Source organism: Nyctereutes procyonoides, unplaced genomic scaffold (assembly GCF_905146905.1).
Source record: "Nyctereutes procyonoides isolate TBG_1078 unplaced genomic scaffold, NYPRO_anot_genome, whole genome shotgun sequence".
NCBI classification, from domain to species: Eukaryota; Metazoa; Chordata; class Mammalia; order Carnivora; family Canidae; genus Nyctereutes; species Nyctereutes procyonoides.
This window is the reverse complement of record NW_026575036.1, coordinates 23,167,129-23,194,673: the sequence shown is the minus strand read 5'-3', so window position 1 is coordinate 23,194,673 and position 27,545 is coordinate 23,167,129. Positions and strand designations below refer to the sequence as shown.

Sequence of the window (27,545 nt, the reverse complement as noted above, 5' to 3'; positions counted from 1 at the left end):
GACAAGTGGTATTAATTATAGAAATATGTTGCAACAATATCTTGGAAGGCTATTGCTATCACTTCACAGTTCAACTGGTCCAGGCCTTCCAGGACCCTCAGGGTCCTGAGTTTGCATTTGGCTACAGCTCAGTTGAAACCTGGTTCTAGTCATTGACCTGTTAGTCCCCAGATTATAGTGATTATACATGTCCTGGGGATGAAAGAAGATACCACACTTAAATTTCTATTGTCTTTAAACTCAAAGCACATTGAGTTGTAACTCCATGTTCACCCTACCAGGGTAGGCCTGATTTCAAAATGAGTTTTTGAAGCCTAGGAGGGATGAGAACATAGAAATGCAAGAAAAATAATTATGGGTCCATGTCCCCTCATCCGATATCTTTGATGCCAAACCTTTGTGTTTCAGAATTTAAAAAGAAAATAACTCTTTATATGTAAATAGTATTTATTACTATGCACCCTCACTAGGGTCTGGGACAGCACCCCTTACTCAAACTCATGTTTTGCAGCCAACAATATGAACAGTCACTCTAAGTGGGATAAATAAAATATATACATAGTCTCAGGCGGGCTGAGGTGAGGTTTCTCCACCAAATAAGTTCAGATCTGTCAGAGTTTTTTTTGGTTTGTTTTTGTCTTTGAGAATAGTTGACATACAGTCTTATAATCTGTCAAGTTTTATAACCAAATGGATTACCAAAAAAATTCTTTTCAGCACTTTTTAGATTTTTGAATTCTAAGTAAAGAAGTGTTAAAGTTTAACTACTAAGAATGTATTTAGCACACAAAACAGAAGATCTCAAAACCCAATTACACAGCTTGTCATATATACACAGAGTAAAATACTTGCAATTGCCTTAGAATTAAAGACTAGGAAGGACCCCAGACTGTCATCATCACTCATCATCTCATGTGTTGAGTGTTTACCAAATCAGTATTTTCCCCAGTAATCTGCAACTAAACCCAGAGAGTGAACCATAAATTTGCAAAAAAGAAAACCAGAATATACCATTTTTAATTATCAAATTGACAGAAAATAATTACTAATACCTAATATTAGCAAAGAAGCAGAGAACGCATACATATTTTGCTAGTGTTGGGTTGTAGGAGTTTCTGGTTGGCAATTTGGCAAATGTAGCAAAAGTTTTAATATTAGTCATTCTTCTGTCTTATAATTCTATTTCCAGGAAACAATTCTTGCTTGCTTAAGTCACTGACGACACAGTTATTGATAATATATAATACAATTATTTAAAATGACTTTGTAGAAGAATGCTCATCACACAAAATTTTAACAATGGACTTCAATGCACAAAAGTAGATCATAAAACTGCGTATAGTATATGGCCCAAAAGAATTGAAAGCAGGAACTCAAACAAATATTTGTATACCCCTTTTCACAGTAGCATTTTTCACAACAGCCAACAGGTGGGAGCAAACCAAGTACCTAACTATAGATGAATGGATGAACAAAATATACAATGCAATATTATTTAGCCCTAAAAAGCAAATTCTGACACATGCTCCAACATGAGTGAAATCCTAAGGACCTTGCTAACTGAAATAAAGCTAGTCATAAAAGGACAACTACTATATGATTCCACTTATCTCATATCCCTAGAGTAGGTAAATCCAGAGACAGAAAGTAAACCAGTGGTTGTCAGAGGCTGAGAGAACGGAAGAAAGGGGAATTACTGCTTAATGGGTGTAGAGTTTCAGTTTTGTAAGATGAAAAACTTCCAGAGATGTTTTTCTTTGGTGACAGTTGCACAACACTGTAAATCTACTTAATGCCACTGAACCGTACATTTAAAAATGGTCACAATGTAAGTTTTGGGTAATGAGCATTCATTCTATCGCAAAGTGTAGTTCTGCTAACAACTGTGGGTGAAGCTGCACCAGGTAGCAGGCCTTGGGGGACCATAGACAGATGAGCATAAACAAGATCTATGATATGCATTACCCTCCGTAGCTGGAGACGTCTTTGTAGGCTTCAGTCCATAACTGCTGTCTGTGGTGGTCAGTGTAGAGGACTTTTACAGTCCTAGGGCTCTCATCACCTTGCCTATATTTTAACTCTCCCCTCTGTCATGAGCCATTTTCCAATAAACTGAAAAGTATATACAGCTAACAAGAAAAACCCTACATATATTTTACTAAATATCTAAATTTGTGTGGGATAAAAATAAATCTAAACAAAAGATAACGGGTGTTGGAATGTCAGGTGTTTTTCTTATCTGTTTACATTTTCCAATTTTCTACAGTGAACATATACAAAAGATGACCACGTTAAGAAGTGTCTCAATCTTAACGACAGGTCAAGTTCTTGATTTCCACCCTCTACTTTGCCTTCTCTCCAGCAAAAAGGCTTGCTATGCACCCCCCCCCAGTCTTCCCCATCTTAATAAATGGACCCCGAATCCAGTAAATTAATCAGATCAAAATTACTGGAGTCATCCCTGGCTCCTTTCCTTCAGACGCTTACATTTAACTCCTCAATGCAAGATAGGACAATGAGTCCTATCAGCTGAATTTTCAAAGTCCACCCAGATTTTGATTTAAGCTACCAGTTAAATAACAGATCCATAAAGCAGCTACTTCCCACAATTCCCATAGTGCCTAAAAAATACCAGCTAACACTTAGAGAGTCCTTATATTCCAATGCCTGTTTTATAGCTAAGATTTTTATACATGAGCCCATTTCATCCTCATGACAGCCCTATAAGCTAAAAAATAAATATTGCAGTTACCTTTATGTCACTGATGAAGATGCACAGGCAAGTCAAGCATTTTGTCCACAGACACACAGCTAATGAGCAAGAGAATCAGAATTTAAACCCAGGAGCCTATAGGCTAGGCTTGAAGCCATATTACACACTGTCCCTTGGCCTTCGGTAGCTTGCTCTCTCGCATCATTCAAGTCTCTGTTCGATATGCCTGCCTCAGAGAGGCTGTCCCTGAAATCCTAACATTAACAGCCCAATGATACAGCTACTGTTCTGCACCACCTTGCCCTGCTGTGCTTTCCTTTCGTAATTAATAATAACTTCATTATTACATATTAAGTGAATCCCATGAGGGGGTTTGCGGGTAGCTGAATCCCAAGCACCTAGAACAGTATCTGGGATGCGTTAGGAACTCCATAATTATCTGAATGACTTACCAAATGGATGCATAACTTCTATCTGGAATTAGATAGACCTGATTTCAAATCCCAGACCCACCACTTCCTCACTATGTGACTTTGGCCAGTTTAGTCAATCTTTCTATGCTTCAAAGTCTACACCTGAAAACTAGGAATGATAGTACTTCCCCTCGGGGTTGTTTTGAAGATGTGGCGTGTGAAATGTTTAGCACGGTGCCTGCACATAGTAAACACTAGATGAGTATCAGCTACAAGTATTATATATAGAGAGAGGGAGAAAATGACATGTTTGAAACTTTCATTTTTTTTAAGACACACAGCCTTCAGAGTATCTCAAGAAATAAGAGTGCCGACAGCACTTTATTAAATGTTCTGTTATATCAAAAATTAGGAAGCTGTCTGTAAATTCAGCCTAATACTTAAGAGACCGTGAAGAGAACTCAAGAAACATGTAAATCCCATTTTTACGCATTCTCTATCATATTCTTTCTTTCTTTCTTTTTTTTCTTAAGATTTTATTTATTCATTCATGAGAGACACAGAGAGAGAGAGGCAGAGACACAGGCAGAGAAAGAAGCAGGCTCCATGCAGGGAGCCTGACATGGGACTCGATCCTGGGACTCCAGGATCAGGCCCTGGGCTGAAGGCGGTGCTAAACTGCTGAGCCACCAGGCTGCCCTATTTAAGTATTTCCAAATCATACTCATTACTTAATTTTTGAATGCATGGGAATTTTTTTTTTTTTAAGATTTTATCCATTTACTTGACAGAAAGAGAGATAGCGAGCGCGTACAAGCAAGGAAGCAGCAGACAGAGGCAGAGGGAGAAGCAGACTTCCTGCTGAGCAGGGAGCCCAACACAGAGTGGATCCCAGGACCCTGGAATCATGACCTGAGCCAAAGGCAGACAGACCTGTAATCAACTGAGTTACCCAGAAGCATCCCTCACATCAGACAAGCACCTCTCCAGGTGGTCCCAGGCATTGAACCCAGGCCCTCTGCACCACAGAAAAATAACCAAGTCTGGGTGTCTCTTTCATTACACTCTGATTCTGTAATTTGAAACACTAGTTCAGTTGCCAGCTAGTAAGGACCTCCCATTACTCTCCCCAGTGTAGATGAGGCTGGGAATGGTGATGGGGGTGGGAAGACAAGTGGAACCACACAGGAACATTCCAGTCCTAATTTGGGAGCTCTTTACTTAATGCGTTGGAAGGCCATTTCTTTTAGAATCCCATCGGGGACTTCATCATGTGATTATCCTCCAGCTGGCCAGATGCAGTTTAAGAGACTCAAGCTTTTCCATTCTAGAAAATACCACAAAGTAGTTATTTGAAATTTTAAGAATAAATAGATCGTTGGGACATAGTTAAATCACCTTAGAGATGCAAGGTATTTAAATTTTCTCAAAATATGCACTTAACGTGCTAATTACAGAAATAACTAATACAAATGACACTTAAAGCAGAATGCCTTTCCCTAGGGAGTAATAATCCTGAGGCTTGTTCCAGGATCAAATGTCTTAAATTACCCGTCCCTTAGGAGTTCATCTCATGTCTGCTTTTGTCCTTGTCCTCCCTTTCTGTGTACCAAATTTATATAAGCATCGAGCTTTCACACAAAATAATACCAATCATTTATGTAGCATGCAACACCAGCTAAGCACTACAGGTCTCAGAGATGTAAAATTGTCCATTAAGATATTTATTTATGAAAAAAAAGATATTTATATATGAAGGTTTTAGGTAAAAACAGCAACAACATACACTTGGCCATCCAGGGGGACAGCTGCTACACAGGGCAGGGATGCTGAAGGCACTCCAGGGCTGTCCTGGCTGGGGGTTGCAGGAGGTGGTCTCTAAATCGAGTTCTGAGTGATATACAAGAGGAGATCAGAGATCATTTAAGAGGCTGCTCTCATAAGAAAATCCAGGCTCGGGGATCCCTGGGTGGCTCAGCGGTTTCGCGCCTGCCTTTGGCCCAGGGCACGATCCTAGAGTCCTGGGATCGAGTTCCGTGTCGGGCTCCTGGCATGGAGCCTTCTTCTCCCTCCACCTGTGTCTCTGCCTCTCTCTCTCTCTCTATCATAAATAAATAAAAATAAATCTTTAAAAAAAAAAAAGAAGAAAAGTAAATCCAGGCTGGAACTAACAGGATGGTGGTAGTGTGGATGAACAGAATTAGATGGACTCCAGGGGTCTTAGGGCCTCAGAATCAACAGGCCTTTCCCAACTGTAGGGAAATTTAGAGACGCCCTGTCTCGGAGTCCTACCTGACTTGGGCAACTGGGTTTGCTAAGCAAGACGGGCCTTCAAATCTCCAACTTCTCCTTTGCCAGTTTCAGTAAGATCTCTTCACCTTCTGTTTTATAGAGGAAGTGGAAAACTAGATGCTTTTAGAGAGAAACATCATGCAGTTCCACTGCCGCCGAACTACATTCATTTATTCATTCAAACAACAAGTATTTATTGGCTGCCTCCCATGTGCCAGCACTGGTCGAGGTTCTGGGGCTGCAGCAGTGACGGAGGACCCTGCTCCCCACCTGCTCATCCTCCTTGGCCTAAAGCCTCTTCCCATGCCTTGGTACCCATCTTACTATAGGACATCCAGCACTTTATTCCTGTGACTTTGATCTACTCTTCATTTGCCCTTCGTCGATATTTTTCATGTTCCAATTTCTTCCATCTTTTTTTTTTTCAGTTTCTTCCATCTTAAGAAAGAAAAAAGAAAGAAAGAAAAAGCCCCTTGCCTTGGCCACTGTCACACTATCAAAACGTCAAATGCACATGCTCCACCTGCTCCATTTGACTCCACAGCTCCATTTTTGGAACCTGTTCCACAGAAATGCCTGTACACACATATATGTAAGGAATGCACAAATAAATATCTACATGTATGTTCAGTGTAGCATCGTGTTTCAGAAGGCAAAGATGTCTAAATAAAACCCAAATATCCAGAGAATCTATCACAACATGCTAGAAAACTGTATGTATTCATGTGATTAGGTGTTTGACCAAACACACACAGGTGAAAATACAGGCTTTTGCAGACTATATGGCCATAAATCCAATTTTAGACAAGTAAATATGCACCGATGTGGTATGTGATAGCATATGCATAGAGGAATCTGAAAGGCTATGCCTCAAACTAGTAATGGTAGTCAGGAGGGAATGCAGTTATAGAGATTATTCTCAGTCATGTTTTTTAATGCTTAAAACTTTTACAATGAGTACATACTACTCTGATAATCAAAGCAAAACAATAAAGATAAGAGGCAATCATAAGATAAAAAGCTATCGTAAGAAGGAAAAGAACAACTTCATCAGCCTTTTCCACTGAATCTGCCGTATTACAACATAGTCCAAAATCCTTAATCTTACTGCCACAGCTCTGCGTGAGCAAGCACCGCTCCTGTAGGGACCAGCCTCTGGCCACCTGCCACCTGACTGGCTCAGGTCATCCCGAGACCCAACATCTATTTTACATTTTGGCCTTACCTGACATCTCAGCAACCTTTGACACAGCTGACCATGACTTCTTTCAAAGACTCTCTTCTCTTACAAGTTCATCCACCCCTCTGTTGGCGCCTCCTCCCTGATTGGAGCTTTACTTCTGAAAATATTCAGGGTTCCACCTACGGCCTACTCCTCTGTAATTTATCCCTGGCATCTGTTAACAGCTTTAGATAAAAGGTTCCAAATGCATTATTCTAGTTCAGGTGGTCTCTTGATTCCAGATTCACACATCCAACTTCTTCTGTGACACCTCCACTTGGAAACCTCCCAGACATCTCACACTCACAGAATGTTCACACGGGATTTATGTTTACACACACACACACTTCTTCCTCCATGATTTCTTGTCTCGGTAAAGGGCACTACCATCTATGCAGCTGGTCAAGCCAGAAACCTGGGTATCATCCTGGACTCCCCTCTCCTCTTCATCCTCACAGCCAAACATTCACCATCCTATGCTTCTGAATATATCTTCAGTCTGTGTTCCTCTTTCCATCTTACAAGGCCAAGCAGCCCTGACCTGGGCTAGAACAGAAATTTCCTGACCAATCACCTGCCAACAGTTCTCCCCGCCCCCCCCAATCCATTCTCCTTTCAGCAGCCTAACTGAACTTTGAAAATGAAATTCTGACTCAATACTCTTCTGCATTAAACCTTTTAGTAGCTTCCCATTAGGAAGCTACTTCAAAATTTATGAACACAAGCATGTGTTATTTCTGTAACGGCCAAAGTAAGAACAATAATTTAAAATATATATATATATTTTGTTTATTCATGGGAGGCCAGAGAGAGGGGCAGAGACATAGGCTGTCTGTGGGGAGCCCGATGTGGGACTTGATCCCAGGACCCTGGGATCACGCCCTGAGCCAAAGGCAGACGCTCAACCACTGAGCCACTCAGGCCTCCCAAGAACAATAATTTTTAAAGGAGTCTGGTTACAAAGAGACTATAAGCATCATGAGAGCAGGGGTTATGTCTGTGTAGTCTGATCCTGAAGCTCAGTGCCTAGCCAGTCTGTGCACATTCCTGACTCTAATAAGTACAGACTGGTGGGCTGAATGAGCTTATGAATGAGACACAGAAGAACCTAGGCTGGCCACAGTTGAGGCAGGTAGAGTTTTGTTTGCTGTGCCTTGTTCTGGAAGATGAAGCATGTACTCATATTACATATATTACATATTCACATGCACACACAAATGTTGATGGAAAAGAGTGAAGGAAAAATACACAGGAGGGGTCACTGATGGAGAGAGGCATAGGTAGAGGGGTTAACCTTAATCAGAGAAGCAAAGTTAAGTGTGAACATAAGTTTATATGTGTATTACATACATGCACATTTTTTTTTTTGAGGGAAGAAAGGGAGTGGAGGCATTGTCCCCCGAAGGTTTCCACTCCCTCTGTGATTTAAGAAGATGATCTACTAAGAATGAGGGGCAAGGGTATGAAATAAGGACATGAAGAAAGCAGTGAGAGTATGAAATCCTTTCTAGGACTGATACGCGTGTCCGCTGGCCAGGTGTGCAAGGTTCAGTTTCTGTTCTGGGATTTTCGTTCCGAGCTCTGCAAATGCTCAAGAGTCCAATTTTCTTTTTGGCCTCCCATCCGTAAGACAACAGGTCCCCAGAGTCAGTATAAGAAGCAAGTGTATCCCTACTAACCTGGGAAACTCTGACAAAAGGATTCCTATGCCCCACCCCACAGAGATTCTACGTCAGTAACTGGGCACTTTGGTGGCTCTGGTGCGCAGCTCAGTCTGGAAAGTGCTGCCCTAAGGAACCTCACCTTGGCCTCCGGCCCACAGGTCCGTCCATTTCTCCTCAGTCACTGTACTGACCACCGCTGAGCACAATGGCTTGTGATCAAACCAGCCAGTCAAAACCACAGTGACATGCAACGTCCACTCAGTCTTTCCATCTAACAAGAAACCACAATGTGGAAGAGAGAGAAAATACAGATGTGGCTTTTATCTACTCACACACGGCCCGGATGGGAAGGACACGCTTCCTGGTGGGGTGCTACCGAGAATGGCCATCCCTGCTAGAGGGTGGAAAGGAAAGAAACCAGACCTCTTTCTCTATTATATTCTCCATTTTTCTGGCTCAAAACTAACACTTTCTCTCCCTATCAAGGACATGGATCCAAGTAGGCTTTGCAGCTGAACTACCATCAGCTGAAAAGACCCTAGAGGAAAAAAAAAATCAGAATTTTTAACAGTTTCTTGTTCATGAAACGTGGGTTGCAATTTCACTTGAGACTTTAAAGATACCAGAGTCAGAGACTGAACAACAAACACAAGGAGAAGTTTCGCTTCTGCATTTCTCTGGCAGGCTGCTGCGACTCTGTTTCTGAATCAGGTGTTCAGTTACACATGATCATCCCAACTTCTTAGACATAAAATCAGTCTTTGAGTAAAAAAGAGATCCTAAAATCATCTGACTTCAATCTCTTGGACTGACCGATGAGAAAATTGTGGAGGCCGAGAAAAATTAAGGCCATCCCACCTAAAGTTTAGCATTAGCACAAGTACAGCCATCTTAGGCCCCTGTGAATAAGAGCTGAACTTTATGGGAAAAACTGCAGAATGTCCTCAATGTCCTCGGCAGGTAATCCCATATCAGAAAGACAACAGAGCCCACGCCCATGGTAGAAAGTCTCATATTAGAATAAGAACAGAGCTCAATGCCCTTGAAAGCCCCACATCAGAATGTAAACAGAACTTGGAGAAATTCTTCCACCCCTTCTGAAAATCCCCTAGACCAGCCTATAAAAAACCCAGCTGTAACTCACTTCGAGGTCCAAGTCCCTGCTCCACTGTGTCGGGTATACTTGGACCCAAGCTCGAGCTTGCTAATAAACCCTTGTGCGCTTGCATCGGTGTTGGCTCCTTGGTGGTTTCTCGGATTCGCAATCTTGGGCACAACAAAAATCATGGCGAGAGAGGATGCCCAGAATTAAGTATTAAATCTGGGAAGAGGACCCAAGCTTCCTAACTCCTGGTTCAGGGAACTTGCCACTGTACTCAACCCCAACAGTATCTAAAGGGAAGAACTAAAGCCAGTGAAAATGGATTCACAACTAAAGCCAGTGAAAATGGATTCACAATTTACAAAGAACTCCCATTTCACAGTGTGATCAAATGCCTCACAAATGACAAAGAAAAACATGTCACGTGAGGCCTTCATTTAAAGGTGGAAGTACTAGGAGCTCCTGGGTGGCTCAGTCAGTTAAGTGTCTGCCTTCAGCTTAGGTCATGATCCCAGGATCCTGGGATCCAGCCCCTCATCGGGGAGTCTGCTTCTCCCTCTCCTTCAGCCCCTCCCACCCGCTCTGTTCTTGCTCTCTCAAATAAACACATAAATAAAATCTTAAAAATAAATAAATAAAGGTGGAGTACTAAACTCCTGCACTGAGTCCTGCTTCCTCCTCAAATGCCACTGGGACATAAACTGATAAAAAGGGCAAAGTAGAAGACTTGGTAACACAATTTTGGAAGATGGAGAGCAAGGAGTTAAGTGGAGACTAGCTAAGCAGACTGGAGAAAGCTCAATCCAAAACTAGGACTACCTAGAAGCAATGTCATTTAAATGATAAACCCTCAAGAGGCTGAGGGACTGGCAGCACCAGGTTCCTCTGGAAGTGGAGGTGAAGGTGGGCAGAGAATTTCCTGCAAATCTGTTTAAGAAGTAGAAAGACCCCCAGATTCTCTCCCTCACTCCGTGGAGAAAGTAACTGCCTTTGAACTCCCAGACCCCATCTAGGAAAAGACCGAGAATGTATTCCCTGAAAAGAGTCAACAAGGGATCTTTGGACCAGAGGATTCTAGGCATAGTTGAGGACTGGGATTTCACACTGAAGAGAGATTACACAAAACACTACTGCTGAATGTTGAAATACCCCAGCCTTGTACTTGGCTTTCTTACTAGTCATCTTTTCTCTGGAGGATCTGGTCAGCTCAACAAACAAACAAACAAACAAACAACCTAAAAACACATCAGGATTTCCTAAACAAAGCAAAAACAAGCAGCCCCGCCTCGAATGAGGCTAAACCCAATCTGCTAGCAAAGAACCTCTGGTCATCTTTTTAGATAGCTAATCTAAAACAGGAGGGAATAACAAAGACTTGGTGCATATTAGGGAAAGCATCTAACACAGAAACAGCAAAGCAACTTAGAAAATCACAGGATGAAGAAATTTAAAAAAACAAAAATCAAAACAAAAAAACCAAAAATCTCAGATAGCATCTTCAGCTATCTGAGAAAAGTACACTCATGAAATAAGGACAAGACATTATCAAAGTGAGAGAGAGTGGGAGAAATAAAAATATTAACTCTTAGAAATTAGGGACGCCTGGGTGGCTCAGCGTTTGAGCATCTGCCTTTTCAGCTCAGGGCATGATCCCGGACTCCCAGGATCCAGTCCCACATCAGGCTCCCTCAGGGAGTCTGCTTCTCCCTCTGTGTCTCTGCCTCTCTGTGTCTCTCATGAATAAATAAATAAAAATCTTAAAAAAAAACCACTTAGAAATTAAAGTGATGGCAGATTGAAAATTCAATAGAAGGCTTGAAAGATATGATTCAGGAAATGTCCACAAAAGTTGAATGGAAAGACAGAAAGGGAAAACAGGAAAGATGGAAAGTTTGGGGGCCAATTCAAGAGAGCCAATATCCAGATAATAGAGGGTTCATCATCAAAGAAAATGGAGGGGCAGTGATTATAAATGGAAGAAATATCCCAAAATTGAAAGGCATTTTTTTTTTCTAGAATTGAGGACATCTTTCTCCCAAAACTGAAGGATACTGCTTTTCCTTTAAAGATAAGTAGGAGGGGGACAGGATTTGCATAGCAAATAGGATGCATATTAAATGCAAACAGACCTACACCAACTACTTTATTATGGAATTTCCAGAAATAGTTTTCATACAAAGGGTTTTAAGTCCAAAAGGTGAGAACTTCTCAAGGGCAACACTGGAAGGCAGAGGTTTCAAAATTCTGGGACGAGATGATTTCTATCCAAGAACTTTAGTCAAGCCATCAGCTAAAAGCCATGGAGAACAAAGGCACTGTCAGACCTGCACGTCTCACAAAATTCTCTCTTCTTACACTCTTTCTCCATAAGGAACTGGAGATTGTGCAACCAAAATGAAGTAGTAAACAAAGAGAGAATAAATCATTAATTTCAAGAGATCAGTGGCGCCAATACAAGAAGGCAAAAGGAGTCCTCAGGAGGGTGGTGAAGGAGAAGCCCTAGCTGTTTTGGGGTCAAGGAAGCAACCTAGGCAGAGACAAGATCAGAGGGTCTGAGAGAAATTTCCCCAGAAAGATGAATCTGGTACATTCTCTATGTGATTGACCAATTGAGAGATTTACAACTAGGGTAGAGTCTAAGGTTGAATATATTCCTAAAGTACACCCCAAATGAAGAGATAAGAAAAAAATATCTGCTATGCAGTCTTGAGAGGAAAAGTAATTAAACTATATTACAGGGCTCATCTTTGGAAAGTATTAAAGTAAGCACTGCATATTGATCTTAGCAAATTTACAACAGAATTACAACCGGAAGGATGGTGGTTGAGAAATCTGTGTAAGAGGGGAATGGGGGTGGGTGAACCCCAGCCAAACACTCACTTTTTCATCAACAAATAATCCCTAAAACTAAAAAACAGATGAGTAACAATACGATTACATTAATTAAAGACATAGAAGTAATTACCAAAAATATCAGCTGAAGTTGAAAACACTTACCTCTGGGGAGCATAAAATGGAAGGGGAGAGGCTGCTCTTCTTCATAACAAATCTTGTATTACTTAATTCTCTACTTATGTAAATGTTATAATTATACGACACCATGACAAAAGCAATAATAATAATAATAATAATAATAATAATAATTTTTTCCCTTAAAAAGAAATGGAAGTGTAGACTCATGTCAAACATCTCATGACATGACACATATAAACATAAGAAGCCCTGTTCTGGCACCTACTATGTACAGAAGATAGAACAGACAACACCACAGAAAAAGTCCCTTTTCAGGGAACCTACACTCTATAATAAAACTAAACACAGGATCTAGTAAGACAGGATAGGAATGTATCTATTAGAAGCGGCAACACACAGAGCTTGAGTGACCCTGAGAAATTTCAGAAGAGCGATGGGAAAAGACAGCAGATCAGAGCAAAGAGAAAAATGAGTAGTGAAGAACTGTAGTAGATCTAGGCTATATTTTAGAAATTCTGCCTTAATGAAGGACCCAAGAAATGGGGTGAGAGATGGAGAGGAGCACTCGGGTTTAGGAAGGTGTTTGGTTCTTTAATTTTTAATATAGGGATACCTGAGCATTAATTCATTTATTCTTTCAATCGTTCAAAAAACACTTACTGAGCACCAAAACAGTGTTCTTATGCAGCTTAGGATCTACTAGGGGACAGAGGCAATAAACAAATACAGACGTAACTTCAGGGAGAGAGAAATGCTTGGAAGTCAAGTGAAGCAGATGAAGGAATGGACAGTAACCATGATATTTTAGATAGGGGAGTCAGGGAGGCCAGCCAGCTCTGAAGGGTAACGTCTGAGGGAGAACTGAGTGAAGTGCAAGAGCAAGAATCCCAGACAGGAAGGGCTTGGGAGGTGAGAGCAGGTGGAGAGGAGGAGGAGAACAGCATTCCAGGCTGGAGGGTGGCATGTCAAGGGCCTGTGAGAGGCTGGTGTGGCTGGAGCACCTTGAGAAATGGGCAGAGAGAGGAGATGGGGACAGGGAGGTGGCGGGGCCGTACAGTATATGGACTTTATATTGTTTGTAGAGGAGCCACTGTGGATAGTATAAAAGCAGGAAACAGAATTCTCATGGCTGCTGTGTGAACTGCGACCACAAGGTAAGGAGTAGAGGCAGGAAAGGGGCTGGGAAAGTGATTCCAAAATCCTAGCAAGAAGTGGTGGTGGTGGTGGCCTGGGATTGGCTGTAGGTGTGGGATGGGAGATGAGGAGTGCTTGGACTTGGGATAGATGCTAATGGGTCTAATATGAGGTGTGAAAAAAAGGCAGGGATCCAGGAAGACTTCGGGTTTGGGGGCCTGAGCAACTGGATGGAGTCACTGCCAAGATGAGGAACAACGAGACTAGTTAGAAAACAAATGAGAGGTTGGTTTTGCCTGTGCCATGTTTGGGATGTCCAGTAGACAACCAAGTGACTGGTCTAAGCCAACAGATGAAGAACCAGGGAGAGATAGGGCCTGGGGATATGTATGATATGGGAGTCCTCGCCATACAGATGGTATTTAAAGCTCTGGAAAGGAGTATCACCTAAGTAGTGAGCCGAGACGGGAAGCAGAGAAGAAAGCCACTGGCACTCAAAAGTTAGAGAGGCCAGGACTAGGGAGAGGAGGATCCAGCAGGGGAGACAGAAAAAACAAGGGAGTTGCAAGGAGAATGAAAACAGCATCACAGAAGCCAAATAAAGAATTTCAGGAAGGAGGGAGTGGTCAGCTGTGCCCAGTGCTGCTAAGATAAGCAAGAGCTCCAAGATAAGGGGCCAGGGCCTCCATGACTCATGATGAATGAACAATGCTCTGAGATAACATTCCTTACCCACAAATGCACTCAGGCTATTTAGTAATCTGGAATAGTAAATCAGTTCATCCAGAACACCAACGCTCAGTCTCCATGAAGGCCTCATCACATGGCCAGCCCTCCCTCCTTCAGGATTCTCCCAGAAAGCAACCCAGGAGATCCCCATGCAAAGAGAAATAAGGGCAGCTCTCATGGGGAGGCTTAAAAGAAATGGATTGTTCGACCAATGCTCATGGGGGAGAATCAGATATGCTTGGGCAGAAGTGTTCCACAGGTTTCTACGTTTTTCCAACTCACAGCCTGGGAAAAGAAAATTAATGAAATCATTCCACCAGCTTACATAGCCACTGAAACTGCAGAGGATCTGTAGTTTCTGCAACTTCTGATTACTGTTTCTAACCCCTTTTTCTCTCCCTATTTGCCATGTTGCGCCACCGGATTTTTTTTTTTTTTTAAATCTGAGGTTTAACTTATATATATGGTAAAAGTTTACACCAACTCCGGTGCATGTTGACTAATAGAGAGTCACGTAGCTTCCTCTTGCCCCTCCATAGTCAGTTTCCTCCACTCACTTCTGGTCCTTGGCAAGCAAGGAGCTGATTTCTCTCTATAGTTTTGCCTTTTCAAAGTGTCATATACCTGGCATCCAATCATATGCAGCCTTTTGTATCTGGCTTCTTTGACTCAGAGTTAACACTTTCGAGATTTATCCATGTCATTGCCTCTATCGGTAATCTGCTTCTTTTTGCTACTCAAACGCTATTCCATGGTGGGCATGTACCAGTTTATCCATTTGCCAGTCGACGGATGGACATTTGAGTTGCTTCTCTTATGAATAAACTTCTATAAGCTTTTGCTAGAAAGTCTTTTGTGGACACAGGTTTTCATTTCTCAAGTCAACACCTAGGAGTGGAATTGCTGGGTCACGCAGCATCTTGTTTTTGCCCACTAAGAATAGCTCAACATCTACCGAGCACTTTGTATCACACAATATTCCAAGCTCCTTATGTGCCTTGTGTTAATTTTTAAAACAGCAAGTTGTTTAAACAAGTTAGTAATGCCCCCGCCTTATTGATAAGGAAACTAAGGCCACAAAGGGATTAGGTGACTTGCCCAAGATCACACAGCTAAGCAGGCAACAGAGCCAGGATTCGCAAACCTAGGAATCACCCAAGTGCAAGTTATCAACCATGTTGCTTTGCTGCCTCCCTCAAGTCAAATGCGTGATGGCTTAGAGAGAGATTGCAAAGTTCCACCTGAGGTTCTAAGTGTTTGGGCCCAAAATGGCCATTGCTGACTACTCCTTTTCCCCTCTTTAAATCATGACAATGAATACACTGGAACTCTGAGTGTCACTGCAATGACAACATGCCATTTTTTAAGTCAGAACTTTAGAGGACATTATGAAGAAATGCTTTTACCTGTGTCACGGAAGCTTATAACCTATTAATGCTAACAACTGTAAGGACAGCTAAAGTCAGTCGGCTTCCACCAGTATGGTAAAACTCTTCTGGAGATTTCTCCACTCTCATGATGTAAGAGGCCGTGCTGGTTAGAAAATTATAAGGACCCTGGAATCAGATAGACCTGGATTTAAATTTTGGCTCTGCTTCCTAGTGGGCTGGTAGATAGACAGACAGACAGACATATACGACTCACATGTGAACACGTGTAAGTGCTAATTTGCAAGGCAGTTGTAAAGATTTGATGGCACAACATGAGACACTGAACACTGTGTCTTACATAGTTAATAAACCCTCCTCTCCCCCATCCCCCTTCTCTTCTACAATGTACTGCCCGGCCTCTGAAATTAGTATGATAGAGTAACTTAGCAAAAAGTTTTTTTTTTTTCCACAGGTCTGTTCCTTTTTCACCCAAAAAGCAGGAAAGGAGAGACTGGACCCAGGTGCTTCTTTAAAATTTCATATTTCATCTTAAAAAAGAAGTCATGAGAACTTCATGCTTTATATCCCACGGAATAAACAAAAGTATTATAATATTAAAATGTTTTACCCTTGACCTCCAGCTACGTGACTTCACTTTCTCCTGAAATGTCTAAGAATACTTAAGGAAGATCCCCCCGAACACACAGCGGCCTCACTTGCACGCTGCCACCTTCCTGATTGTAAAGCAGGAAACGATGATGTCTTAACACTCCAGAGTGAGTCCGCACACTCTGGTCATTCTTCTCTCCTGGCTGCAACATCTTACCATCGCCTTCATGTTTACCCTACAGCTCAGTCCAGTTTAAGCTCCAAGAACTTCGCATCTTCCAAACAGGAAAACAGCTATGTCCTGTTACCCCTGTGCGCGGCCTCCGGGCCACCTCTGCTAAAGGGATGCTGGTACAGCCTGCCTCCTTCCTGAGACAAATCTCTGGTACAGCCGTTAACAGTAAACACAAATACTGCAAACTTGGAAAGAGTTTTCAGATAAAAATAAGATACTGATCAAGAATGATCTTTAAGTCAATGGGGATAACAAAAGACTGATAGTAAAAAAACAAACTAACAAAAACAAAAAAAAAAGACTGATAGTTATTTTTAATCAACTGAACCAAATTGAATTAATCAATATGAATTGAAAAGACACATGACTCCGGAGAAGCCAAAGGATTTCATTCATCTATGCTAACAGAATGTGGTTCCTCAGAGTTGTGTATGCAGTATGATAAAGGAGATAATTTAGTCCTTAAAACATACTTCCATGAACTAGCATTATTTTCTTCATACCACTTTTTGTCTTCAGGTAAATACCACATACTCCCTTCCATTTCTACCATACACCCTTGTAAGTATGTTATTCAAAAGTCCCTGGGTGTTATAAGCACCTTCAGCAACTTGTGAGTTCACAGAAAGTTCGTTTTCATTCGCATCAAAAGCCTCCTGAAAATTCCCCCCTTCCTAAAATCTCTGTTCTGAGGATAGGGGTGGGAAGTCCTTGTGTATAAGATCTTGACCCCACAGGACATTGAGCCCTACAAAGAGAAATTACTTTTGCTATCAGAAGCTATTTTCGGAAGCTAACACAGAAATGGGTTATTTTTTAGCAAACCATGTAGACTAAAAGAGGAATTAAAAAAAAAAAATCAGGGAGCTTCAACTCAACAAACGATCTAGGACCCTACAACATGCCAGCAAGTTATAGAAACGACGAGAAGGGTAAGGGTCTTGTGCTCCTGGAGCTAACAGTGCAGAGGGGAGCTGGGGGTGCTGTTCAAATATACAGGAAGGGCATCTTACCCAGACTGGATGGGTGAGGAGTCAGAAAAGGCCTCTTGGAGGCAGGAACATCACCTGAAGGATGAGGAAGCATCAATAAATACAACGGACCCTTGAGTATGCCATCTGGCCTTTCAAGTTCTCATTTCTTCTCATCTGTGATACTGGGTGGTTAGATTATGTTAGTTTACCCTGACCCTTGCTATGCATCAGAATCCTCTGGGAGCTTTCTAAAAATACTGGCTCCCTCCTCCAGAAATGCGGTTTCAATGGTGGCGGGGGGGGGGGGGAAGGGCATCTGTGTTTCTTCCAACAGCTTTCCAGGTGATGCCAGTCTGCAGTGGGGAACCACGGGATGCGAGGTCTCCCAAGGCTGTGCTTCTCAACCCCAAGTAGTCAATAGCACCCTCTGGGGAGCTTTTGAAAATGCCAAGGCCAGAACCTCTGGGGGTGGGGCCCAGGCATCAGTATTTTTTTAAAGTTCCCAGGCTGCTTCCAAAGAGCAGCCAAGGTTGAGAACCACTGTTCAAGGCCTTCTTAATCCTTCCATTTCCTATCACAGCCATTGAAGGATGGGAAAGCAAAGAGAAGCTTTTAAGTTTCTCCCTCTCTTCTGTATCAAAAGGGGAACTGAATGTCAAAGCCAGGGATGGATTTTATTTATTTTTTAAAATATTTTATTTATTTATTCATGAGAGACACAGAGAGAGGCAGAGACACACAGGCAGAGGGAGTATCAGGCTCCCTGCCCGGGTCTCCAGGATCACGCCCCAGGCCGAAGGCAGATGCTCAACTGCTGAGCCACCCAGGCGCCCCCAGGGATGGATTTTAAATGGGGTTGTAGCACACAGTGGGGTTGATCCTGGACACATGAATAATTCACGCTGACACCTGACAGGTAGAAAAATGCCTATTCCAAAAGGCTCTCAGTTCTAAATTTAAAATTCAATGGAATATGTATAAAATGACTCCATGGTGTGTTCTCTGCAATACTTAGTTAGGATTTGATTTGCATGGCTGACTATAATATGAACATTACATTCCCTACCCCCAAGGTTACTTAAATCCACTTATTAAGGCAATGGTGAGCTAAACAAACAGTAATTAGAAACACTCCAGACAACCTTTTAAATCTGCTGCTAAATTATATTTTTCCTGCACCAAAGCCCATACACACAGCATGTCCACAAGCATCACAAAACCAAAACCTCAGAAATATTTACATTAATGAGAGCATAAGTTCCTCTGGGTCTTCACATTGGATTCGGCAGGGAAGTTGGGCCTGCTTTAGAAAGGGGCTGTTCATTACTGTTCTCTCTCGCATCTGGGTAAATAAAGCACTGCCCACATGTGGTTAGAAATCCCAGGAGAAAATGAATTCTCCGTGGGTCTGAAAATGAAGAACACCTCTGATAGACGGCCTCATTTCCTGAAATGAGTCAGAAATGAAAGTAATTCTTCAGCAGAGAACATCTGTACTGTGGCACAGCTTCTACAATGATGCCAGATGATACCTGTGGCTAAGAGGCCGGGCCTGAGGGAGGAAGGAGGCCTGGAGAACAGGACTGGGGCCTCTGCACCGCACTTAGTCTCAGAAGAGCTGCTGCTGCTAGCTTAGAGAGTCGGCTAAATCCAATGAGCGGCCCGGTTATCCTGGTTTCAGCTGTAAATCTTGATTAGCAGTAAGCCTGCTTACATTCCATTAGGAAGCTGGCCCCTCTCCAAAGGGTGGAAGCAGCCAGAAAGGATTCACGTGCCATCGTGGGCAGAGAAACAGCGACTCTTAAAAGAAAAACTGTTTTACTTAAGAAAAAAAAAAAGAAAGACTGTTTTACTTAACTAAAAATAGTTTCTGCCTGTTAATGATTCAGATAGACCTTCCTTCCTGAAGAGAAAGGACAGCTGCGTGATACGACCTGCCGCTGCTGAGGGAAGCCCCTCCTTCCACATTGTGCAGGAAGGAGGCCCAGGCCTAGGAGGCCTACGGTCAGGTGCTGGAGGGTAAGAAAGACTGAAATACCTTTCACCGCAACTGGTAAGGGTCAATAAGCAGGAAAGTGAAAAAGGCTGTCTTCACAACATCAAATACCAGTTGTTTTTATGAGGTGGCTCATTACTGTTCTTTCCATAATGTGTTTTTTTTTAAAATTTTATTTATTTATTTATGATAGTCACAGAGAGAGAGAGAGAGAGAGGCAGAGACACAGGGAGAGGGAGAAGCAGGCTCCATGCACCGGGAGCCCGACGTGGGACTCGATCTCGGGTCTCCAGGATCGCGCCCTGGGCCAAAGGCAGGCGCCAAACCCCTGCGCCACCCAGGGATCCCCCATAATGTGTTCTTAAAGAGAATCCAACTCCACTGTTTGTAATGGAGGTGGAGGGGGTTCCTGGAAACAGCCTAAATGCCCATGAATAATAGGTCACAAGTTACATCTAAAACATATACATTTGGCCTCATTTAAGAGGCCAATTTGGAGGGTGTGCAGATACAGAGAGATCTGTATTGTGTGTGATGCATTAAGACCTGAGAAAGCTGCACCTGGACTCTGCACAGTAAACATCTGTGTCAAGGTATTTAAAGAGGCTGCCTCCCTGTGGAAGGAAGGGGCTAGGAGAGGGTTAATTTTCCTTTTATACTCCTGAAGACAGTTTGAATTCTCTTTTCATGTACTTAGCCCTCTCTCTTTAACAATAGGCATTAACTAACTAGGTGGGAGGCTATTTTCGGTTTCTTCTTTATACTAGTCTATTTAAAACAAATGAAGGTTATTTTAAATAGATGTTGTGTGCGCAACTGCAGTCTCCTCAAAATTCACTTGTTGAAGCCTTAACTCATGTGATCCTATGAGCCTTAATGGGGTGGAGGAGGTCAGAATGCAGCAGTTAGGGTGTCTGGGCGGCTCAGTGGGTTCTCAGTCAGCTTCACCCCCTGCCCCTCCCCTACTCATGCTCTCTCTCGTACGTATGCATGCTCTCTCAAATAAAATCTTTAAAATAATAAAATAAAATAAAAATAAAAATAAATAAAAAAATAAATAAAATAAAAGAAAAGAAAGAAAGAAAATGCAGCAGTTAGAATGGGCCCTAATCCAATCTGACTGGTGTCCTCCTGAGAGGAACTATGGACAGAGACACCCTCCCCCCCAACCACCCCCCAGAGGTGTGCACACACAGAGGAAGGACCACGTGAGGACACAGAGAGAAGGTGGCAGCTGCAAGCCCAGGAGAGAAGCCTCAGAAGAAACCAAATGTGCCAACACCTCAACCTTAGAGTTCCAGCCTCCAGAGCTGTGGGAACATAAATTTCTGTTGTTTGGTCACCTGGCCTATTTATCTATTTATAAACAGATGGATGCAGTTCTACTATCAGAACCGGGGGAGAGGCACCCGTGAAAGGATCTGAGGCGTCCATAACCCACCACGTCTGCTATGATGCGTCACTTGGAAGGCAAAGAAATCCGGGCTCACTGTGCTTCTGACTACATCAGAGTCCCCCCACAGTGACTTGAGCCAGAAGTAGAACAGGTTTCCTACCTCCTGAGTCAGGACTCAGTCTGCTCACACCACTTACTTTCCATGGCATTTTTATTTTATTTATTTATTTTTTCCCGTGGCATTTTTAACAAGTCCCATAACTTGAAGTACTAGCAACCAAGATCTTTTATTAGTGTCTTTTAAAGGCCTGGCTTACGGTCAAAAGGCTTCCTTCCTGTGCTAATAACTAATGAAGGGGAAAGTGTCACAGTAATATTATTAATTCAATTTAAAAGAAAAAAGCTTGGTGCCAGGGTTTAAAAAAATCCAGAAAAACAAATGACATGCCATATTTGTGTGCCAACCTAATTTTTTATATTTTAAAACATGTGGTCTCAGACCACATTGCAATATATTAAAAAATATGGTAGTCCAATGCTACTTTTTAAAGATTTATTTGAAAGAGAGAGAGAGAGAGAGGGAGGGAGAGCGTGCAGGCACGAATGAGGGGCAGGGGTAGCAGGAGAGAGAATCCTTGGCAGAATCCCCGCTGAGCAAGGAGCCCCTGGAGCCCCAAGATCATGACCAGAGCTGAAACCAAGAGTCAGATGCTCGAGGGATGGAGCCACCCAGGTGCCCTATCCAATGCTAAAATTTCTTTATGGCATGTTACATATTTTTACAAATTAATCCTTCCTTTTAAAATAGAGTTTAGAAATCAAAGATATGAGCAGCCTGGGTGGCTCAGCGTTTAGAGCCGCCTTCAGCCCAGGGCATGATCCTGGAGACCCGGGATCGAGACCCACGTCAGGCTCCCTGCATGGAGCCTGCTTCTCCCTCTGCCTGTGTCTCTACCTCTGTGTGTCTCTCGTGCATAAATAAATAAAATCTTAAAAAAAAAAAAAAGAAATCAAAGATACATTAAAGTCAGACTTTGCCTATGGAATCTGTAACCTAGAAGTGGGTTAAGACCCAGGCATATGAAAATATGATCAAAACTTGAAGATAAATATATGGTATTTATCAGTCAGTTCAGGCTGCAGTCAGAGGAATGTGGAATCAACTTTTACTTTGAATGGTTAGGAAAACTTTCACCAAGGGCAAAAGCTCTAAACCAATCTGGGATTAGATAGGTAAAAGTGAAGTGATTTATGTATGAGTAAGGGACAGGCAGGGCTAGGTAGGGGGCCAAGGAATAAGGCTCACAAAAATCCCAAAAATGTGGAGATGGAAGGAAACCACACGTAAACAAACGAGGGCATCCTGTCCTAGGTGTCAGAGATGGTGTCTTGTTACAACAGCTACTTGTGACCAACAAAGAATTACGGGACCCTAAAAAGGAAGTAAGCCATTGAAGGTGTTATCTCTAGTCCTTACTCGATGGTGGTATCAATAGATATGTTAAAAGTTCACATTCCCACCAACAGTGCAAGAGGGTTCCCCCTTTCTCCACATCCTCTCCAACATTTGTTGTTTCCTGCCTTGTTAATTTTCACCACTCTCACTGGTGTGAGGTGGTATCTCATTGTGGTTTTGATTTGTATTTCCCTGATGGCCAGTGATGTGGAACATTTTCTCATCTGCTTGTTGGCCATGTGTGTGTCTTCCTCTTTGAAATTTCTGTTCATGTCTTTTGCCCATTTCATGATTGGATTGTTTGTTTCTCTGCTGTTGAGTTTAATAAGTTCTTTCTAGATCTTGGATACTAGCCCTTTATCTGATAGGTCATTTGCAAATATCTTCTCCCATTCTGTAGGTTGTCTTTGAGTTTTGTTGACTGTTTCTTTTGCTGTGCAGAAGCTTTTGATCTTGATTAAGTCCCAATAGTTCATTTTTGCTTTTGTTTCCCTTGTCTTCATAGATGTATTTTGCAAGAAGTTGCTGTGGCCAAGTTCAAAAAGGATGTTGCCTGTGTTCTCCTCTAGGATTTTGATGGATTCTTGTCTCACATTTAGATCTTTCATCCATTTTGAGTTTATCTTTGTGTATGGTGCAAGAGAGTGGTCTAGTTTCATTCTTCTGCATGTGAACTGGTACAGCCACTCTGGAAAACTGTGTGGAGGTTCCTCAAAGAGTTAAAAATAGACCTGCCCTATGACCCAGCAATTGCACTGCTGGGGATTTACCCCAAAGATGCAGATGCAGTGAAACGCCAGGACACCTTCACCCCAATGTTTATAGCAGCAATGTCCACAATAGCCAAACTGTGGAAGGAGCCTCGGTGTCCATCAAAAGATGAATGTGGTCTATGTATACAATAGAATATTACTCAGAAACGACAAATATCCACCATTTGCTTCTACATGGATGGCACTAGAAGGTATTATGCTGAGTGAAGTAAGTCAATCAGAGAAGGAAGGACAGTCATCATATGGTTTCATTCATTTGGGGAATATAAAAAATAGTGAAAGGGAATAAAGGGGAAAGGAGAGAAAATGAGGAAAATATCAGTGATGATGACAGAACATGAGAGACTCCTAACTCTGGGAAACGAACAAGGGGTGGTGGAAAGGGAGGTGGGCGGGGGGATGGGGTGACTGGGGGATGGGCACTGAGGGGACACTTGACGGGATGAGCATTGGGTGATATGCTATATGTTGGCAAATTGAACTCCAATGAAAAAAATAAAATGAGGATGTTAAAAAAAAGGATTTAGATACTCTGGTTGGCTTTCAGTAAAAGACCAACCCTACAAGCCCCCAGTGGCAACCCAGTCGGGACCCCTCTCACTTCTGAGAGCTTTCTCTGTATCCTGACTTAATGAACTTCTATTGCTTTACTCTCCTTTGTCCAAGAGATTCATTCTTTGACTCCGTGAGACAAGACCCTCGCTGTCCTGCTTCAATGTCCACATCTATCTTGCTACTAGTCCAAGTTTTATTTTTTTTTAATTTTTATTTATTTATGATAGTCACAGAGAGAGAGAGAGAGAGAGAGAGAGAGAGAGAGAGAGGCAGAGACACAGGCAGAGGGAGAAGCAGGCTCCATGCACCGGGAGCCCGACGTGGGATTCGATCCCGGGTCTCCAGGATCGCGCCCTGGGCCAAAGGCAGGCGCCAAACCGCTGTGCCACCCAGGGATCCCTAGTCCAAGTTTTAAAGACAAGAGCTGTAGCGAAGATCCTAACAGAGTGCCTGGCAAATAACAGGCATTTGCCAGTGCTGAGGCAGGAGAAACAGGTGGCAAAGTACACAGTATGCTCCCTCACCCTCTGTAGGTTTATAGTGCAGGTTCGTGTAAAGAGGTGTGACATTAGAGAAGTGCAGGGTGTGACATTAGAGAAGTCGGGATCAACCAACCCATTGATATGTTGAAGTCTGGGCTTTACTTCTATGCAGTCAGGACTCTTAGAAGGTGTTTCTGAAGGAGGATGTTATAGAGAACACAGAAAGGACCAGGAATAATGTGCAGAATGGAAAGAGGTGGTAGGGAAATGAAAAGAATCAATTAAGTGGTATCAAGGGATTAAGCAGGTGATCTGTTGGGGAGTTTCAGCTTCCCAGTGTGTAAAATGGGTGTCATAAGACTGTTATGAATGCTAAATGGGATGTAACACATAGCCTGACAATAAGCACTTAAGAAGATATAATTGCCATTATCATCATTATTTTTCCACCCTGGAGAATATAGAAGAAAATGAGAGAACAAAGGCGGAGTACAGAGCCAGGGTATGTCTCCTTAGGCTCTCAAGTGCCTTAAACAGAGTGATAATGGCTATCGTCCTTTTTGGAAGTGGAGTGTGCTGTATTTATTCCCTAGTTCTTCAGAACTTAATACATCGATCCAGTAGACCCAAGAGGAACACATGTGTGAAATGGTCTTTAAAATCGAGACACTTCAAAATCGATTTTTAAGTTGTTTTTGTATAAAAGTAACAGGCTAATGCCAATCAGTTTTCAAACACTAAATTAATGGACTCAGCTATAAATCCAGGAAAACCATTTTCATAATGAAAATGCCAATGCCTTTTTAATTAAGGATGGAATTGCCAACATAAAAGACTTAAGATAAATGAGGAATTGTTCCTTTCTCTCATAAATGAAAGAACCTGATAACTCTGTGAATTATTCTGAGGTACTGATTACCAGAAATTGTTTAGAATCTAGGCGACAGGATTTTCCAACTGCATAATAATCACTTCATCCTGGGGCTGACAGCCTTAGACCAAATTTGATGCCCTGGCTTTTCAAGTTCCTTTTCCTAATTATTATAAGGGGGCTGATGGCCCTTTATTTAGAGTCATTATGTAGATATGGAGCTCTGCTCAAGATAATGGCACTTTGTCTAACACAAAGCAATGCTAACTTTTTTTTATAAATTTGACCTTAGAAGGTTGGCTACACATAAAAAATATATGCACATTTACATAAATATATAGATGTGTGTCCATGGTAAAGCTTTGCCAACTAATCATTAGCTATCAGTCATTATAAAATATATACATCAGAGATCTGTGCTAATATTCCTATTCTAAACATTTAAGATCTTATTAACAATCAACATTAACGATTCTCAACATTAATGATTTTTTAAAAAAAAGATTTTGTTTATTTATTCATGGGAGACACAGAGAGAGGCAGAGACAGGAAGAGGGAGGAGAAGCAGGCTCCATGCAGGGAGCCCAACGTGGGACCCGATCCTGGGACTCCAGGAGCATGCCCTGAGCCAAAGGCAGATGCTCAACGGCTGAGCCACCCAGGAGTCCCAACATTAATGATTTAAAAACTGTTTGCTCTTTGGCCCCAGACCGGATTTCCACACTTCCTACATCGTTGGAGGGTGTATGACTTGTTAACATTAATAAAAAAAACAAAACCCAACAAAATTACCTAAAAGGACTAAGACAAAGGGAGTGAAATAAAACCTAACTTGTTACTGTTCGCCAGAGTCAACACTTTTCGCTAAACAAGGAGGCCAAGATGAAGACAGCAGTCAGCAGTCAAACAAATTAGTAGGCCAAGACCGACATAGAGTAAGGAAGGCAAACACAGCAGCATAACGTGATGACTGTGGATAGACATTAGCCAGCACGTACACGCATTCAACACTGAAAATGAATAGCATCTTAGAAGGACACACCAGAACACAGAATCGGGAATTCACGAGATAGAAGAAAAGAATCCCCACAAGGATAAGAACAAAGGTTAAGACAACATGGGACAGGTTTTGGAGGAACAAGATAAATTGAGAGAAAGGAATTTAAATCCCTCTTCTTTATCCACCCTACTGGTTTCCTTCAGAATGTTTCTTAAAGTTCTAAACCTCAGAATCTTCATCTGCAGTCTCAACAGGGAAGATTCTATGATATCCAAAGACTCTTCCAGCTCTGATAATAGACCAGAAGTTTCCGTTTAGCTGATAAACAGACACTTTGTTTTCCATAGGCTTCCTTTATTTCCCGATGAGCCTCAAGTTCACGAGTCTGGAATTTTCACAGAAGGGAGCCAAACTCTGACAGCAAGCAGGCACACAGAGCACAGCTCTAAAGCAGGAGTCCAACCAAGGCCTCTGATACCAGTACAACCAGCTGGACAGTTCAAATGTCACCTGTGACATAATGTCAGCCTCAGCCACGGTCCCTTTCCCCCTGCCCTCCCTAGCTCTTCCCAGTCCGATACACTCATTCCTCAGCCCCAACTCTGCACACAATCCTACAAATTAGAGAGATAGGTTTGTTTTAAGAAATTAGTAGAGCTCACAAGATGTAACAGTCAATGGAAATGTTGGGTGGCAGTTCCTAACCTGGAGAATGGCACAGTGGGTTAACAATAACCAGTGCTCTAAAAGAACACCTCGCACTGCCCTGTTGCAATGAGTACAAATAATTCCACTTTTCAAAATCTTCGTAAAATAATCTGAATGCAAAAAAATATTTATACCTATAAATATCTCACAACACTATTTCCAATAGCAAAAAAAAAAAAAAATCTACAAGCTAGATCTACAATAATCAGGGAAAGATTATGTAAATTATACATCAAGTTAGGCTGTCTTCCCTTGTGCACCCCTAAAGCCCCTGTGCTTACCCTCTGCAGGACCCCAACTGCCTGCCCCCTCATGGCCACTTCCTTCACCAGATGTAAAGTCCAAGAGGGCAATTAGCCATAAAATCTACCTCATAGTGAGCACAAAGTAAGTATTTGTTGAGTGTTTGCTAGTAAATTCTTTCAAGTAAATTCTATATGGTTGGATATTATGCAGCTATTAAGTACAGTTTTTGAAGCATTTTTAAGTATAGAGAATGCCAAGGATGAAAAAGTTCTGGAGATGCACAGCAGTGATGGTTACATAACACTCTGACTGTACACGATGCCCCTGAACTATACATTTGAAAATGGATAAAATGGCCAGTTTTAGATTATGTATATTTTACCACAATGAAGAAAAAAATAAATATTAGGGAATGCTTATGAGGCAAGTTACATAAAAAGGCAGGGTACCAGGGTGATCCCTGGGTGGCGCAGCGGTTTAGCGCCTGCCTTTGGCCCAGGGCACGATCCTGGAGACCCGGGATCGAATCCCACGTCGGGCTCCCTGCATGGAGCCTGCTTCTCCCTCTGCCTATGTCTCTGCCCCTCTCTCTCTGTGTGTGACTATCATGAATAAATAAAATCTTAAAAAAA

At 42.2% G+C, this 27,545-nt stretch overlaps 1 protein-coding gene across 4 annotated transcripts in view; it reads right to left on the bottom strand.

Annotated features, from left to right (window-relative positions):
- The window catches only part of ANO6 (anoctamin 6), a 190,544-nt gene that overhangs the window by 123,656 nt on the left and 39,343 nt on the right, over positions 1 to 27,545 (bottom strand). For 2 of the 4 annotated variants that reach the window (XM_055318558.1, XM_055318559.1), the window contains one exon: positions 17,470 to 17,523. The exons of the other annotated variants lie outside the window; for them this stretch is intronic. In XM_055318558.1, the coding sequence (XP_055174533.1) occupies positions 17,470 to 17,523 (54 nt within the window). The remainder of the gene's footprint in view (positions 1 to 17,469; positions 17,524 to 27,545) is intronic. 4 annotated transcript variants of the gene reach the window in all.